Source organism: Fukomys damarensis, unplaced genomic scaffold (assembly GCF_012274545.1).
Source record: "Fukomys damarensis isolate Sample0158 unplaced genomic scaffold, DMR_v1.0_HiC HiC_scaffold_37, whole genome shotgun sequence".
Taxonomy (NCBI): Eukaryota; Metazoa; Chordata; class Mammalia; order Rodentia; family Bathyergidae; genus Fukomys; species Fukomys damarensis.
Window position 1 is genome coordinate 9045358 of NW_022900949.1, and position 18121 is coordinate 9063478.

The window sequence follows — 18121 nt, forward strand, 5'->3', positions numbered from 1 at the left end:
AAGGGTGGGTCAATGCCGGTGCCTGGCTGGAGCCTAGCAGTCGCCCAGGCCAGCCCAGTCCAGTTGCTAGATGCTGCTCCGCTGCTTGTGCCCTGGGCACAGCGGAGGCCAAGGCTCCTGTCTTCGGCTGGGGTGTGGCCGGGCAAGTCTGGGGCTGACCCGGTCTGGACACGCAGACCAGGCCCCACCTCCCGCCAGCTGCACCCTTCCCTGCCCAAGGTTGACATGGCCACACAGCTCTGGCAAATCCTTTAGAGTATTTTTAAAGTCGTATCAGGGCATGGAGATGTGAGATCCAGGGTGGGGGCGCGGCCTGACCTGCGGAGGCCGCAACCCCGGGCTCCCTCTCCAGGGAGGTGGGAAGGGGCGTGGCCTGAGTGCGGCCAGGGGCTCAGGGCAGTCACAGCGCGGAGGACAGGAAGGAGGAGGAGACTCACCACTTGAGGAAGACCATGCCGGCCAGCACAGCGTAGCCCAGCACCAGGAAGAGGACCTTGAGCAGCCGGTCGTTCTTGTCCTCCAGCTCTTTGGCCAAGATCTCCAGGAAGGTGATAAAGAGGAAGGTGCCACCCGCCAGGCCCTGCAGCAGCACGGAGGCCACACTGCTGGGCATGCCGCGGGCACTCTCGATGCCCAGGCCGACGCCGATGCCCAGCGGGATCATGACGCTCACGGTGACCGCCAGCTTGGCCGCGTCACGGAGGCGCATGGCGCTGCGGGCCATGCTGATGCCCAGGGCCACCGCCACCAGTGTCTCGTGGATGGCCACGCCCACGAAAAGGCTCACCACCTTCTCGCCCTCCTCCTGCAGGCCCAGCGCCAGGCCCTCAAAGATGGAGTGCGCCGACAGCGCGAAGACCAGGCTGAGCAGGCGCAGCGGCCCCGAGCGCGACAGCTCCTGCACGCTCAGGCCCGCGCCGTGCGCATGCGCGTGGCCCTCGGCGTAGAGCACGTGGCCGCGCACGCCCCCCGCGAAGGGGCTCTCGTACTCCGAGTCGCTGCCCGCGTCCGAGCCCGCGTTGAAGGTCTCCAGGTCGATGAAGGACGGCTTCTCCTTGCGGAACGTGAGCACCAGCTGCTCCAGGAACACGGTCACGAAGAAGCCCAGCAGCAGCAGGGTCTCCGCCAGCGGGTAGTCGGTGCTCAGGTGCCCGAGGCTCAGTACGCGCTGCAGCTGGCGGCACAGGCACAAGGGCCATTAGAGGCGGCACAGTGGGACACAGCTCTCAACTCGCAAAGCCCAGAAATATCCCATTTGCACTGGGGGCCAAAACCTAGGAGGGCTGAGCGCGGTGGTGCACATCTGTCACCCCAGCACTCTGGGAGGCTGAGGCGGGAGGACCACAAATTTGAGCTCAGCCTGGGCAACTTAAGTGACTTAGTGAGATCCTGTCTCAATAAAAGGGACGGAGGCTGGGGACATAGGTCAGAGCAAAGGCTTTGGTTTCCATCCTCAATAAATAAATCAATAAATCTGCCCACGTGGCCATTAAAGAGGTGACAAGGTTTTTTTGTTTTGATTGTTTTTTGGGGGTGGGGCACCAGGGATTGAACTCCCGACCTTGTGCTTGTGAAGCGGACAGCAGAACCACTCAGCTAAATCCCCAGCCCCGAGAGGTGACAGGTTTTAGCACAAGGCCACACAGTGGGCCCTAACCCACAGCACAGGGCCCTTCAAAGAGACACAAAGGGTCCCCAAGGAGCCACCGAGACATGGGGTGGCGAGAGGCAATCTGCAGCCTAGGAGGCGGCCACGAGAGGCCACTGATTTCAGCCCCCTAGTGAGGGCTCGTCTCCTCCCACTCTGATGCAGGCAGGCGTGAATATGAGGTTCACTGCACACGTGGCCACCCTGTGGGTCCTGTGAGTTGGAGCTACCCCCAGAACTTTCTAGAGAGTAGCTGCCCTCTCTGCCACTGGCTGTGTTGGGCTGAGAACTGGAAACGTGGATAGACAAAAGATCGGGGTGCTGTATGTTATTGTATTTATTTATTTTGGATTTTGAAGACAAGTTCTCACTATGTAGTTGAGACTGACCAGGAAGTCACTATGTAGCCCAGGCCGGTCTCGAACTCACAGCGATCCTCCTGCCTCAGCCTCCTGAGTGCTGGGATTACAGGCATGTGCCACCACACCTGGCTCTGTATGTTATTTAACTGTAATTTGGAAACCTTTCTGGTTCTTTGAGATAGGGTCCCATTATGTAGTTCCACCTAGCCTTGAACTTGGGATCTTCACATCTCACAACACATTGAAGAGTCTCATAATACCTGAAGAGCTAGATAAGGCAAGTGGCTGTGGGATCCAGGTATCCTCCCTGGCCTCATCCAGATGTGAGCATGCCAGGCTCCCTGAAACCCCAGGGCCTTTGCACATGCTGCCCACACTGTCAGGGACATTCCTGCCCCAGCCTGGTAATGGCTGGTGAAGTCTCAGTTTACGTGGAATTTCCCAGTACCCTACCTAAACCAGGGGCCCTGTAGTGAATTCCTAGAATTTCAGGTTGCAACAGAAGCTCCTCAAAACAGGTTTAACTTTCTCGGCCAGCAGGGCTTGGTTGCCTGACAGGTTCCAGCTCCCATTGCCCAGCTCTTCCATGGGAGCTGCCAGATCTCTGCACAGCTGCTCCTGAGGGCTCCTCCCTGTGGATGCTGGACACAGCTGGCCGGACTCACCCACGGACCACACCCTGCATGGTGACCCCTCTTGTCTCAGGGCACCCATAGGAGTTACACTGCTTGCTTTAAAGGTCTTTGGTCTTAGCCCTTGTCGGCTGAGGCAGGAGGACTGCAAGTATGAGGCTAGCTTGGGCTACATAAGATCGTCTCAAAAAACAAAACATAAAAAGGGTCCCCTGGGACACCTGCCTGATACTCATGAAGGCTGTGGCTCACGGGTCCCCCCTCCCCCTCGCTGCCTGCACATGGCTTGGGGGGCTGTACCCGGTGTGCCCCCTTCCTGCTGGCCCAAGCAGCGCGCTGCCCTGGCCTCTTTAACCTGTGACAGAGGTGTGGTGTTTTGTGAGCTGCCTCCTCCGCATGCACACCTGAGCCTTGCCCTCCTCTCGGTCAGAGCTGGCTTCCTGGTGATGAACCGGACACGGGCCAGATGAGGCCCTGGGAGAGGACGTGTGCCAGGGTCCCAGCGTTAGGGGCCTACGGAAGGCACGTGGTGAACATGGGTGCCACCTCCCCAGGGAGAGGGACATCAGGCACCACGAGACCTGGGCAGGGGCTGGGGAACTGGGGCTGCACTGGAAGTTCTGCCCTTCCCGCAGGCAGGTAAACCGAGCCCACTCGGCCCTACAACTACACTGGCCCAGGCTCAGTGGAGGTTACCTGGCAGCCACGGCCAAGTTGTTGTGACTTGTTATGCAGCAGTAGCTGACAGATGCAGGAACCACAGTGTGGCCTCACTTAATGTGGGACAAAGTGTGTAACATCCAGAGTACGGAGGCTGGCCTGGATGTTTAGCCCTACTGGGACCATCTGTCTAGTCCCGATCCAGGTCTAGTCCAAACCTGCTGTTTACCAGGTGAGGCACAGAGAGGGGTGGCCACCAATATAAGGTTACACAGTAGTTCATTTTCTCCTTTCCCTCATCCCTACAGCATTGAGGCCGTCACTGGACTTGGTTATCAGTGAAAAACCATCAGAGCCCCTGGGCTAAGGTGGTCAGGGCTGTAACCATCACCTGGGGAGGCCTTACCTTCTCCCGCACGGCGGGCAGCAGTGCGTTGAAGCAGGTGGCCAGAAAGACCCCGCCACCAAAGGTGTTGCAGAGGGAAAGGATCTTTTTGGAGTGATGGGCTTTCTCAAAGTCCGTCTCGATGACCTTCACGGGGAGCAGGGAGCCCAGCAGCATGAAGAAGAACACACCCACCATGCAGAGGATTTTGGCCACCAACAGCTTCGCCATGGTGGCAGGCTGGATTGTGCCAGTCACCACGGGGCCCAATCACACATGGACATGTAGGTAGGTCAGTGCCACAGTGCACTACCAGGCCGGCCACGCGGCAGGAAAATCATGCTCCACCCTGCAACTGTGAATATCAAGCGCAACCATATTAGCTGTGGGGTCATCTAAACAGCTCTGGGTACCGGGTCTGTCACACCGAGCACTCTGGTCTACCCCACAGCTCATGCCTATCTCCGCCTTCTTCGGAAAAAACCCTCCAGGGGCTGCAGCATCCAATCCCAATCCGGCAGCTACTGACCAGCTACTGCAGCTCTGTGTCAGTTACAGCTGAATACAGTTTAAAATTCTGCTTGGTTGCACTGCAAGTGCTTAGTAGCCATAGGTACCTGGTGACTTCTACCTTAGGCTGAGGACAGGAATCGCTGTCTTTGTGGTGAAGTTACTTGGGGACATGGCTTCGGGTTTTCCACTGCCCTGATACAGAATTCAAATTCTTTTTTTTTTTTTTTTTTTTTTTTTCTATATTGGGGATTGAACTCCGGACCTTGTGCTTGCGAGGCAGGCAGCGGAACCACTGAGTTAAATCCCTGGCAGAATCCAAACTCTTTACACTGAGGCTGAGGCTCTGTATGACTGGTTTCCCCTCTCCTAAACCCACATCAGTGTTCCTCAACTGTGCCAAACTCCCTGTCACAGGGCCTTTGCATGGGTTGTTCTTTCTGCCTGTAACACCCTTCTACTCCAACCTTCCAAGGATGTGTCCTCATTTAGGATCACTGTCCCCACCTACCCCCTCCCCAAACTGTATTGTACCCACCACAAGGCTGGGCAGAACAGATGCCCAGCGGCCACCAGGTAAATCAGCAGAGCGTGTGGGCCTCTGCATGGGACTCGATGGAGCAAAGCAGAGATTTCACTCTGGACCCCGAAATGTGGAGTCACTAGAAGGAACCCCAGCTCCTCCATCTTTTGTTTTCCCCCAAGTAGGCTCTTTCACGCTGCCGGCCAAGCCCCGCCCCGGCTCTTCTCCAGACCTGCCCCTTTCATTTATTCCCCTCTACAGGCATCTGCTTAGATGTCGGGGTTCATAGGGCCCTCTTGTCGCCTTTCCTGCCCGTCCTCGCCTCTAGTTTGTGCAATAGTGGGAACCACATAAATTAAACGCGTTCAAACTCGCCCGCCCTCCACGCTGTGCACCCCGCAAAACCGCAGAGGCACACAGTAGGCGCCCGATAAATGCCTGTCGGTGCCTGGCTGCCCTAGGCCGTGGAGTGCGCGTGACATCTGCCCGAACGCTCTCCAACTGGGGGCCGATCGGCCTGGACCGCAGAGAGGACTGGGCCATTCATTCATTCAGCACTTAGTGAGCGCCTACTGTGTGCCCGTGCAGGCGCACAACGCAGCCGGGCCTTGGCTAACGGGCGGAGTCCGCCAGGCCTTCCAGCCCTGCCCCGCTGCCCCAGACCCACCCTTCACCCAGCAGGTACCTGTCTCGCCCGCCGGCCGGCTCCGCCCGCCGCCAACCGCTGCGGCGGCCTCCTCGGTCTAGGCAAGCTCCAGGCTCAGCGCGCCGATGCCCACGTCCCGCCCACAACAAAGCCTATTGGCCTCCCAGAACGCCTGTAGCTAGAATTCACAAGTTATTGGCTGATGAGGCTGCCACTCATTCTGCCATTCCACTTCTCGCACTGGTCCGGGAGAGTCGTTTCCTCCCGCTAAACGGAGGCGCAGCCACTATGCGGCTCCGGGTGGGAAAGTTGAACCACCAAGGATTGGTTCCTAAAGGGTTTGGGTTCCAGAACTGTCCAGGGGCCTCTGGTGCTGAATCCTGCTTGGTTGGAAGCTTGGCAGGAAGAGATTTACTACCGGGACGGTCTCTGTGGAGGCATCCTCGCTGCTGGTGCCCTTCCGGGAGGCTTAAGAAACAAAATACACGCTGGGCGCGTTGTTGCACCCTTTAGTATTCCTGCATTCTTGGGGGCTAAGGCAGGAGAATTCCAAATTCAAGCCGAGCCGGGGCAACTTAGTCACTTAGGGAGAGCCTGTTTCAAAATGAAAAACATGTTATAAGGGCTAGGGTTTTAGCTCAGTTTGAAAATCCTGGGGTTCAATCACCAGTCCTGAAAAAAAAAAAAAAAGAAAAAGAAAAAACCGATATGATCGTGGTGGCACACACCTGTAATCCTAGCATTCGGGAGGCTGAAGCAGGAGGATCACTGTGAGCTCGAGACCAGTCTGGGCTACACAGTGATTTCCAGGTCAGTCTCAACTACATAGTGAGACCCTGTCTCACCCCCTCCCCGCCACCACCAAAGAAAAGATAGATACGATAGCTACATGCAATGGATGATCTTGGAATCATTCCCAGTTTTAAAATTATGCTTTGTGGGTTGGGAATTGAGCTCAGTGGTTCCAGGGCCTGCCTCATAAACGCAAGGACCTGAGTTCAGGTCCCAGTACAAACAAAATTTAAAAAAAAATTATGTTTTACATCCAGGTACAGTGGCACACATTTTAATGCCAGCTATTCAGGAGGCTGAGGCAGGTGCATTACTTGGATACTGTCTCCAGGTAAAAATTTAGAAATGGGTTGGAGGCGTCATAGGCAGAGAGCTTGCCTAGCTTGTGCAAGGATTGGATTTCATCCACAGCACTGCAAAAAGAATATTTTTTAAAGTTAAAAAGTACAGTATTTTTAAAAAACATTTTTTTAGAATATTTATAGCCAGTTATGGTGGTGGTGAATGCCTATAATCCCAACACGGGAGGCTGAGGCAGGAGGATCACCTTGAGTTTGAGGCCAGCCTGGGTTATGTAGCAAGTTCAAGGTCAGCCTGAACTGCATATCAAGAAAAAACAAAAACCCTAGGACCAGGTACATAACTCAGTGGTTCTGCACCTGCCTGGAAGCTCAAGGTCCTGAGTTCGATTCCTGGTACCCCCTCAAAAAAAAACTATTTACAGAACTAGGGATTTAGCTCAGTGGTGCAGCCACCTGCCTTGCAAGCATAAGGTCCCAAGTTCGATCTCTGGTACAAAAAAAAAAAAAACTATTTACAGAAAAATTGCAAAAAAAAAGTTGAGTTTACATACTCTGTCCACTGGTTTCCATTTTATTAACATCTCACATCCATGTGACATCATACATTTATCTTTTTTGTGTGTGTGTACCAGGGATCGAACTCAGGACCTTGCACTTGTGAGGCAGGCAGTGGTTAGTTTTTATCTAATATCTTCTTTTCAGTACTGGGGATTGAAGCCAGAAATGCTGAGCTACACCTCCAGCCCGTTTGCAAAATTTATTTTCAGTCTAGGCTACATGAAAGTCCTCAGGGTGTCCTAAAACTTGCAATTGTCCTGCCTCAACTTCCTGAGTAGCTGGGATTACAGGTGTGCACCACTGTGTTTGGCTACTGCCAGTGTCCCTTCTCTGCCCAAGATGCTGTCCAGCACCCAGTGAGGACGGTTCCATGTCATGTCTGCTGTCTGCTGTGCTTCTCTAGGCTGTGAGAGCTTCTCCGATGACCTTGGTGTTGGATGACTAGGGCAGGGTTTTGTTTGTTTGTTATGGTTTTGGTGTTTAGAGACAGGGTCTCACTGTGTAGTTCAGGCTGGCATTGAACTCACTACATAACCCAGGCTGACCTCAAACTCCCAGCGATCCTCCTGCTTCAGCCTCCTGAGTGCTGGGATTACAGGCGAGTGCCACCACGCCCCACTCAACCTGGACAGTTTTTGCCACGACCACTCCAGTAGAGTCTGTGTGACAATGCCGGTCACCTGGCAGAAACCAGACCAGAGGTATCGTCCCCACGGGGTTAAGCCTCCTGGAAGTCCTTGGCACACACCGCATGTGAAGTCAGCCGTGAAGAGAATAGCTGGCCTCTCCGCCTGCAGTTTGGGGACATTGGGTTCATTTATAATTCTGTTCTATTTTGTCTTTATTACTATTTGTTCATTATCTGTAGAATTGTATTCTGGGCCCAGGAAAGGTTAGGAACAATTAGATGTTCCTAGAGATGGGGAGGTATTGAGGCACAAGAGGACGGGCGGCCAAAGTGCTGACCCTGAGCCCCGGACTGTGAAGTCCTGAAGGTGAACCTGAAGGTGACATGCTGAAGCCAGTCCTTTGTTTTACAAACTTCCCCTTCTGACTGCGTATAGGTGTGGTCTTACCTTGACTTAGTGGTCTTAGCTTTTGTGATGGTATATAGGTGTGGTCTTACCTTGACCTTGTGGCCTTAGTTTTTACAGTACTATTGTCTATCTTTCTCATGCCTGCTTGTGACTGGAATCACTCTTGAGGTATGCCCTTGAAACTAGTATATAAACACCTGGAGTTAGAAATAAAATTGCAGCAGCATTTGCAAACTTCACCTCGGTGTTGAGTGCTTTTGTCTGACTGTCATCGCCGAACCTGCTCCCACCTTTCAGAGAACCTGTATCTCCTCGTGAAATCCCGTGTTTGCTGCCCTACGGTCGGTAGCAAGTTTTGAGAAATACTGGTCTGATATTTTAGGAAATGTTCTTCCACTGGGAATTTTCTCATCTTTTTGCTACCAATTGTATTGTTTTTTTTAATTTTTTGTATTACCAGGGATGGAACCCAGGACCGTAACACTGAGCTCCACTCCCAGGCCTTTTTTCATTTTGAGACAGCATCTCGATGAGTTGCTAACTTGCCCAGCCTGGCCTTCAACCTTTGACCCTCCTGCCTCAGCCTCCCAGAGTGCTGGGATGAAGGGCGTGTACCATCACGACTGGCTTTGGTGTTGCTGAGGACCATGGAGTTGTGTTGCCCTGCTCATGACAGCGTGGCCACAGCCCATGCTGCCTGTCAGTGTGACAAAGCACTGTTGACCGTGACCCGACCACCTGCCTGTGGCAGGTGCTGCTCAGGTCACTTGTGGTGAAAGCCCTCTTTTCTCCCCTTTTCTATTCTTTCCTCTTGGAAAAGTCACTCAGTGCAGCCCACGCTGAAGAAGTACAAAGCTATGTGCTACCTCTGTGTACAGGGCCGGGGGTTTAGCTCAGTGGTGCCACCGCCTGCCTTGCAAGCACAGGGTCCTGAGTTCGATCCCTGGTACACACTGTGCACAGCTGCACACGCCTGGCATCCCAGCAACTCAGGAGGCTGAAGCAGGAGGACTATAAGTGCAAGACCATCCTGGACAACACAGGGGGACCCTGTCTCAAAACAAAACAGGCTGGGAGGGTAGCTTAGCAGTAGAGTGCCTGGGTAGCATGCACAAGGCTCTCGGTTCAACCCCCAGCACTTAAAAAAACAACTATATGATGTTGGAATTTAGCTGCACGAGAAACTGAAGTGCAGTCACTTTTTATACCGTGAGACTCCTCCTTGTGAGAAATCACTCCCAAATGGAAACAAATGAAGGGATATTTAAGGGGAAAAATTGGGGGGGTACTAGGGATCAAACTTGGGACCTGCCACTTGTGAGGCAGGTGGCACCACTGAGCTAAATCCCCAGCCAGAGGCGGTTTCACTATGTAACCCAGGCTGGCCTTGAACTTGCTCCGATCCTCCTGGGAGCTGGGACTGGCAAAAGTTAAAGGAATTTTGATCCATCTTTATAATCCATTGTCATGCAGCAGCAAGAAAGAATTAAGCAGCGCCCCCCACCCAATTCCAGGGGGGAAATAATAGTTCGGGGTTAAATGTCCCCAGAAGGCCTGTTGGTTTGCACTACTAGGGTGTCTTTAGAAGGTAGGGCCTACTGGGGTGCCTTGCTCAAGCTTGCGGGAGCACACGGCAGGGGCCTCCTGGGGGCAGCTGTAGCAGAGTCGCGTGGGTAGCACTCTGTGGCTCTGCCCGCGGCCTGAAAGCTCAGTGGTGGGACTCATCGTTTCAGACTAGGCTATCATCAGGAAGCTCAACTTCAGAGTACGCGCTGCGGAGGTGAGCAGTGCCAGGCAGTGCAGGGTTAAGCTGTGCTGGCTGCTCAACTCTGCACCCTGCTGGGTACCTGTCCACACACCCGTGGTGCAGAGGATGTTTTGTTTTATTCCTGTAATTCTAAAGCAGCAGCTCCATGAGCACTGTGCCAATCGCTAGGCATAGCAGCAGCTCCAGGATCTAACAAGGCCAGGTCAGGTCCAACCAGGTACAGCTGGGTCCGTCCAGACCTGAAGCTACACCAGAGACCCAGATGCGCGCCATCAGGAGACACCGATGGGGCTGGGGATTTAGCTCAGTGTGCCTGCCCCACAAGCATAAGGACCAGAGTTCGATCCCCAGTACCACAAGAAAAAAAGGGAAGAAGACATCAATGGGCTGGCACACACCGTGCAGGTCGAGTGGGCAACCACTCCAGCTCGCCATTCCTCTTAAGTTTTTGCAATTAGATTTTTGTTGTTGTTTTGGAAAAGGGGCCAAACTCGTTCAGGTTGGCCTTGAATGCTGTCACATCCCTGCCTCAGTCTCCTGACTGCTGGCAGTCAGGTGTGTGCCACCATGCCCAGTGCAATTAGATTTTACCAGATCAGGAGCAGGGTGAGCAAACCCCCTTGGCTTTAGGTCAAGCTGCCCACTTTGGCGTGCACTATTTCCCGTGCCGAGCAGCATTCCTGGCCTCCACCCGCTCCATGCCAGGACTCCCCCAGCTGACAGCCACATGTCCCCAGATATTGGTAATGGTGCTTGTGGAGGAAAATCACCACGCCGGTTCTGCAAAAGACACGATCTGCTCCTTGATGCTTCATGGACTAAGATGATGGCATCTGCAATTGAGGGACTTCCTTCCCAAGGCTGCAGAGCCTTCAGAATCCCCTAACTTCTGTAATCCCAGCACTCACGAGGCTGAGGCAGGAGGATCACTGTGACTTCGAGACCAGCCTGGGCTACATAGCAGTGAGTTCCAGGTCAGTCTCAACTACGTAGTGAGACCCTGTCTCAAAAAACCAAAAAAACAAAAAAGAATCCCCTAATTTAAGGAAAGCAATCGCTGCCTCAAACTGCAAGGTTCAATCCACTCCTGGGAACGCAAGTCACGACTTACACTAAATCCACGTTAAATCACTAGTCTTTCATTCTGACAGCAATGTTCAAAAATAACTCATTTCCAGATCGTGTGGGACCAAGCAGTAATTACTGATGACAGCTTCCCATCAAGCATGCAGAAGCCTGGGGTTCAGGGATGAGACACTGACAGGTCAGCTCTTCAGGGTGTAGGGCGATGGGGCTGCTGCAGACACTAAGGGGCATGGAGCCCGGGCGGCTGCCCTCAGGCTTTGGTGTGGCTCAGAAGGACTCAGGAGTCAAAACCCCCGGGAAGGTGCAGGTGGCGAGGCACTGCCTTTGGGGGGTTGGAGTGGAGGAGACGGATGGAGGGAAGAGGACTGAGGCGCACTGTGTGCTCGGCAGTGCCCCACGAGAATGCACCACTAGTGACCTGTCCGTTCACCAAGCACCCGGGGCCTGGCAGGGTGCAACGCGTCTCCCTCCGCTGGGCTTCTCGACCTGGGCCCTGTGGACACTGCAGTCCCACGGGCGTTTTCTGTGGGCATCCTGGGCACTGCACGGGCTGTGCTCCTGGCCACCACCTGCGGTGCCTGGAGGACCTGACCGCCTGTCCTCTGCCCTCTCTCCTGTCACCCATGGGAGCTGAACCCAATTCCCCTGCGCCACTCTCCGCGATGGCAGGACCTCTCCCAGGGTGTGATCTCCCAGTGGCAGCAGCTTGGGAGCCCTGATGAGCTGCTCCGGTCGCCCCATGCTGCTGTTAGGGAGGCTCCCTGGGCCGCAGGAAAGGGAGCACATGACCCAGCAAGGCGGCTCTGAATGCAGTCCCCGGGGTGTGAGCAGCTGGGCTCGGGCAGAGGCTGCCGTCGGGAGTGTGGGGCCCCGCGGGTGTGGAGGGGGAGGGGCCCGTGCCGCCCAGAGGCCAACACCAGTGAGGGGAGGTCACCATGTCTAATTCATTTATTCCCCGCATGGCTCCTGCGGACAGATGTGTCCCGCTGGTGAGGGCTTTGGTGGCCATGCCGCCCACTTCCTACCGGCTTCCTACAATGGGCACCGCCTGCTCCCGCAGAACCCGTCGTCTGGGCCAGTGGTGCCCACAGCCCAGGGGTCACAGTGGCAGTGGGGACATCTGCGAGGCCACACTTCGGAGCAGCAGCTGCCCCAGAAGCGGCTTCCATGCTGTCTCAGAGACGAGCAGGCGGTGCCAGGCCCGGCCTGCAGCAGAACAGGACATGGTCCTTCTGCACAGGCTGGACCGAGGCCGTGCTGAGCGGCTGGCCCTGAGGACCACGCGACGAAGATGGAGGGAGCAAGCCCGTCCACACGCTGGGCAGCGCGAGGGCCAGGGGGCAGGAGTCGTGTCGGGCGCTGCAGCTCAAGGTCCTCCAGTGGGGCACACGCAGTCCAGGGTGTGGGTGCCCGGGCTGGGGCTGGCAGTGAGCTCGTCCCAGGCCTTGAGGTCGGCTTGGCTCTCAAAGTCCTTGTGGACAAATGGAGGGGGCGGCGGGGGCTACGGGGACCGGGTTCAGTGACTGCGGGGCTCTTGGAGCCGGGAAGGAGATTGCTGCTGGTCGGCGCTGGGCTTTCTGGCTCTTCCTTTCCTCACAAGGGGCCCGGGCTGTGAAGGGATGGAGGAGGCTGGACAGGGGAAGCAGGGGCGGGGTCCATCGTAACATGCAGGCCCGACTTTGTTCTCTGGTTCTCTCTTCAGCAGTCCAATGGGAGAAAATGGCAAAACACGCGAAGGATTCTGGTCAGCCGGGAAGGACAGGATGGAGCTGGCTTGGCTGGGGGACAGAAAGATGGGCAATCAGGGCGGAAAGTGGATGTGAGGCCCATGCATGAGGGAGGATGGCAAGGGGCAGGGGGTACTGCACCATGAAAATTAACAGCAGAGGTAGGGCTGTGATGCACACCTGTCAGCCAGTGCTCTGGGAGGCTGAGGCAGGAGGATGGCAAATTGTGCAACTGAGTGGTTCAACGAGACCCTGTCCCTGGGAGTGTAGCTCAGCTGAAGGCTTTAAGATTCAATCCCCAGTACTGAAGAAAACTAAAATGCCTCAAACAACAACAACAACAACAAAAAAAAAACAAAACAAAAAAACAACCAACAAAACAAAAAAAAACACACATGGCCACCAGAACCCTGAGGTGTCAGTTTTGGGGTATGGGAGACTGAACCCACAGCCTTCATGTTGAGCCCCACCCCTGGCCATTCTCATGTGTTATTTTAAGACAAGTTCTTGCTAAGTCACAGAATTCACTAGTATGGGTTCAAACTTACAGTCTTCCTGTCTCAGCCTCCCTGGGGGCTGGGATGACAGGCACCTGCCATTGTGCTCAACTCCTGACGAGTTTGAGGCTACACAGCAAGATCCTGTCTCAAAAACCAAAACAAGGGGGGCTGGGGCTGTAGCTCAGTGGCACTGTGCCTGTCTTGCAAGCACAAGTTCCTGAATTTGATCCCCAGTACCAGGGGAGGGGTGGGGGAGCATTAAAAAAAAGAAAAAAAGGCAAAAACAAATAGCTTGTTAGAAGGAAGAGGGCTGGTGTACGGCTAGGTGGTGAGCCCTTGCCTGGCACATGCAAGGTCCTGGGTTCCATCCCCAGCACCAAAGATAAGAAAATAAAAATAAGGGAAGACGCTGAGCTTAGAGACCCCGCGGACTGGCAACCAGGGCCACCTGGGACAAGCTTATTTTGCGGAATCACCAAAGTAACACCTGCTCTCCGGGACAAAACAGTGGAATGGAATGAACCACAAGGTGCAGGCAGCCGCCCCGCCCCACCGGGCTCACCTGCCGCGTCACTCCTGCGGCTCCTCATTGCTGGCACTGGGGGTCCGGCTGCGCATCTGGCTGCGCAGCTGCTCGATGAACTCGGGGTTCTGCATCTGCATGTGCTGCGCGAACTGCTGACCCCTGCGGATGGCTCGGCTCGTGGCCACACCCCGGGCCCCTCAACCCTCTGCCTTCATCAGGGTGGCATCAAGCAGGGTGGAGGGCACTGGGTGCCAGGGGCAGCTGGGACTCATCCTGAACTGTGCCCTCGTCCCGCCCACTGGCACCCCCGCCCCGGGTGCGGCCCACTCACGCCTGGATGAGGCCGCTCAGGTCGTTCTGAGAAGGGCTGGTGCCAGGGGTCCCCAAGGGGTTGTGGCTGCCCGAAATCATCCCAGACATGCTGTGGGAAGACGCGGGCCAGGGTCACAACAGCCCCAGGAGACGCCCAGGGAGGATCGCCTCTCAGCTGCGGGCCGTCCCGGGAGGGGACGTTCTGTGGCCTCCTCTCCAGGCCCTGTGGCTTTGCCAGCGTTCCCTGAACAGTGGGTCTCAGAGAAGGCAGTTCTGCCCCAGGGGACACTGAGTAACATCTGTGATTGCCAAGACTGGGAGGACAGGCACGGAGTGCAGGCCAGGACGCCGCTCAGCACCCAGCAGTACCCAGAGGGCAGCCCAGCAGCTCTGTGGCTGAGCTGTTTACAACCGGATCGTGAGGCCAGGCAGCGGGGACAAGCCAGTCAGCACGTGACCCAGCGAGGGCACTGCCAGGTAGGCACCCAGGGGGACTGAGGACGGATTCAAAAATGTTCCGATGGGCTCGTGTCCCCAGACACCAGAGGCACAGTTCACAGCAGTCCGTGAGCAGAGGCAGCCCGCGAAGCCCCAGGTGGACACAGTGAAGACCACCCCACACAGGGATGGGACCCAGCCGTGGAGAAGAGCGAGCCTGTGACACTCGCCACCGCAGGGAGGGACCCTGAGGATGCCCCACTGAGTGAGAGACGCCACAGACAGAGGACACAGCGTGGGCTCCACAGACAGGAAACACCCGGGACAGGCGACTCCAGGACAGCAAGTGGACTCGGGGGTGCCAGGCTGAGAGGGGATGGGTGACTGCTGTGGGGACAGACGGGGCTTCCTTTGGGGTGACAGGGTGATTGGAATTACAGGGCAAACGGGTGCATGCATTGTGAATGTGCTTACTGTCACCAAGGTGTATACTGTAAAACAGTTCAAAACAATTGTTTAATGCTATGCCCCTTTTGCCAGAGATACATGGATACAAAGGGACTGTGTCACTTACAGCTGCTGGAGTTGGGGGCTGTTCATTAAGCTTGATGCCTGAAAAAAAGAATACCTCTGTCACCAAAAGTACTGTCCCAACACTTTCTCTTGCAAGTTCTTTTCCCCCCTTGGTGGTACTGGGAATGCAAGGGTGCTGTACAACTGAGTTACTCCGCCAGCCATTTTTAAATTTTGAGACAAAGTTTAAGTTGCTCAGCCTGGTCTGGAACTTAGGATCCTCCTGCCTCAGCCTCTCAGTGCTGGAATGACAGGCTTGGCGTTTTAACTCTTTCCCTATATGGTGGCTCCCTGTCCTCAAGAGCTATGGTTCCTGAATTTGGAGCTCCTGTCCCATCCTGTCCTGATCTTCAGACAGGCCGGCAGCCCCACAAGCTCTTCTGGCCGGCAGCTTGGGTCCCACTGGCGGCACATCTGTCCTTTGTTGTCACTGCTGTTCACTTTCAGGCAGCTGGGGCTCTCTGGCCTGGCTCTGCTGGTGGACAGAGCAGTCCTGGGCCTCCCTCACTTTCCCTCCTGGATTATTCCTAAGGACTCATTTTTCTGTTTGTTCTTCAGACAGGATCTGCGCATACAGCTCAGGCTGGCAATCCTCCTGCGTGCTAGGATTACGGGCGCCTACCACCGTGCCTGGCAGGACTGACTTAAAGCAGCCAACAGTAAGATGCTCCGAGCCTCTGGCCTGTGGGTCTCGTAAAGGGCAGTGTATGTCCAGCTGCACCAGCCACAGCCCCTCCAGGGTGAGGGTGGCCAGTGACCACAGCGTCCAGGCAGGCCTGGCCGCATCCCATAAAAAACCCACTGGTAGCCATGACCCACCAGCCCGAGTTCACTGCTGTGCTGAGAGGCCCGTGAAGGGCCGGTGCCAGGTTCCCATAGGAGGGTGAAGGAGATACCGGGTGACACCAGCAGGGCAGCCTCTGTGAGCTCCATGCCAGGGAGGGCTAGGGAGGGGGAGACCACCCCAGAAATGGAAAAGCGTGCATGGCGAGGCCGCAAGGAGGCTGCTGCCACAGGCCAATGTCCCTTGCATGCAGTGGATGCTGTTCCTAGAGGGTGGCATCATGGCCCTGGGTACCTGGGACCCTGTGTTATCTCTGGATGCAGGAGAGGCCACGGCGGTGCCTGTCACTGTCACAGCAGGAACTGAGCTAGAGACGGGGCTTCACTGTCCTGGATTGTTTGGCCAGGCCAGGGAGCCCCAGCAGCAGTGACACTGGCACGCGCGTGGGCTGTGGCGGAGACACCGTGGGGCAGGGGTGCCGGGGCCGTTACCATGTTTATGAAGCTCGGGTTGTTGAGCAGGCCAGCGATGTCGATGCCGCTCACACTGCTCGTCTGGAGACAGAGAAGCACCGGTCAGTGACACCGCGACGCAGCCCAGGACAGGCAGGCCCAGAGCACTCAGATGTCCCACGGACCCAGGAGCCAGCACTGTGCCAGGGCCTCTGACCTCGTGGCCGGTTGGTGGCCGTGCCTCTCGGTTCCTGCGTTCAGATGTCCACACCTGGAGGCCAGGCTGACCCTGCAGGAAGAGCCCATCCCAGGGCACGCTGACGCCCATGGTGGCCCCACGCACACAGGCTGCAGGGCCAACGCAGCCCCACTCTTGCGGGCTCCCACGCTGACAGCGCTGCCCACCTGCCCCGGCCACCAGGAGAGCCATCCAGAGCCCGCTGCGTCCACCCCGATTCCCCAGTGCAGGCTGTGGGACCCCGCCTGGCGCGTGCCCTGACTTGGGGGCTGAGCAGGAACCTCCCTCCTGCCTCCCAACAGTGGTTTTGCTGTCTTTTTCTTTTTGTTCTTTTTCTACAACAGGAACTGAATTCAGGGCCTTCACACTGAGCCAAACCCCCAGCCCTTTTTTATTTTGAAACAGGGTCTCACCAAGTTGTTAAACTGCTTAGGATGGGCTTGAACGTGTAACCCTCCTGTCACAGCCTCCCCAGGGGCTGAAGGACAGCCGTGTGCCACATCTATGTCTTTTTCTTCTTTGTTTGGTTTGTTTTTGGTACCGGGGATCGGGGATTGAACTCAGGACCTTGTGCTTGAGAGGCAGCCGTGGTCCCACTGAGCTAAATCCCCAGACCTGTGTGTTTGTTTTTGAGACAGGGTCTCACTATGTAGTTGAGACTGACCTGGAACTCACTGTGTAGCCCAGGCTGGTCTCGAACTCACAGCAATCCTCCTGCCTCAGCCTCCCGAGTGCTGGGATCACAGGTGTGCACCACCATGCCCGGCTCACCACATCTGTGTCTTAACACACCTAGCCACAAGGCCTCCCACCCTGGGGCCTGTGCACCCGCGTGGCCTCCCAGTGCGTCACCCCGTGTTAGGACTCACAGGGCTCGGTGTCTCCCTGAGCTTCAGCTCTGCTATCTTGAGGTTGGACTTGTAAGTCTCATTGTCGGGATCCAGCTCCAGGGCTTTCTTGTAGTAGGCCACGGCCTCCGCGTGCTTGTTCAGGCTGGACAGCGCCAGGCTAGGGGTGACAGCATGGTATGAGGTCACTGCTGCCCGACTCCTGAGGCACTGGACCCAAGGAGATCCAGCAATCGAGCCCCCATTCCTTCGGACATCATTGCACCACGACCACTTTCTCCATGGAGACACAGCCAGCTTCTGGGGGGCTCAGCTGGCAGGGAAACCTGAGCCCATGAACCCATGCCAGGCACTGCCACAGCCCAAGCGGAGACACAGGGCAGGCGGTGAAAGGACACACACACTGGCACTGTGCTCCCAAACCCTTGGACTCCGAGAGACAGAGTCTCCTGCTGTTTGCAGGGAGCCCCCGGGCTACACCCAAGTCTCTGCAGCTGAGGGGACTCAGGCGCCACTGCTGTGGTTCAGCAGGAGGCTGGTGACCACAGAGGACCACGCCCAGGCTGAGAACTCAGCTGAGGTGGCCCGCCCAACTCCAGGGGACCGAAGCGACCTTGGTGTGCTCTCCTCCAGTGACAAGCAGGAGGCTGAGCACAGGACGAAGCTCCCAGCGCCACTCACCCCATGCGGCCATAGGCCTTGCTGTAGGCAGGGTCCAGGCAGATGGCGCGCTCACAGTCCCGCACCGCGCCTGCGTAGTCCCCCAGCTTGCTGTAGGCCGCGGCTCTGCAGAGACAAGAGCGGGGGGGGGGGG

General features: G+C 56.2%; 2 protein-coding genes across 5 annotated transcripts in view; both read right to left on the reverse strand.

Annotated features, from left to right (window-relative positions):
• Slc39a3 (solute carrier family 39 member 3) lies at positions 1-5492 on the reverse strand. The gene is made up of 3 exons (XM_010634836.2): positions 5406-5492; positions 3709-4042; positions 1-1174 (listed from the first exon to the last, which is right to left on the reverse strand). The coding sequence occupies exons 2-3, from the start codon at positions 3916-3918 to the stop codon at positions 434-436; spliced, it is 951 nt and encodes a 316-aa protein (XP_010633138.1). The 5' UTR covers positions 3919-4042; positions 5406-5492; the 3' UTR covers positions 1-433.
• A 7117-nt stretch (positions 5493-12609) lies between these two features.
• Sgta (small glutamine rich tetratricopeptide repeat containing alpha) overlaps positions 12610-18121 on the reverse strand; it is a 20968-nt gene continuing 15456 nt past the window's right edge. For 2 of the 4 annotated variants that reach the window (XM_010634837.3, XM_010634838.3), the window contains exons 6-13: positions 17989-18093; positions 17329-17467; positions 16439-16510; positions 16261-16323; positions 14987-15024; positions 13994-14083; positions 13699-13821; positions 12610-12687 (exon numbers count right to left, since the gene is read on the reverse strand). In XM_010634837.3, the coding sequence (XP_010633139.1) occupies positions 13707-13821; positions 13994-14083; positions 14987-15024; positions 16261-16323; positions 16439-16510; positions 17329-17467; positions 17989-18093 (622 nt within the window). In that variant the 3' untranslated portion in view covers positions 12610-12687; positions 13699-13706. Of the gene's footprint in view, positions 12688-13698; positions 13822-13993; positions 14084-14986; positions 15025-16260; positions 16324-16438; positions 16511-17328; positions 17468-17988; positions 18119-18121 lie in introns of all 4 variants that reach the window. The other 2 variants (XM_010634839.3, XM_033759818.1) reach the window with 2 other exon arrangements.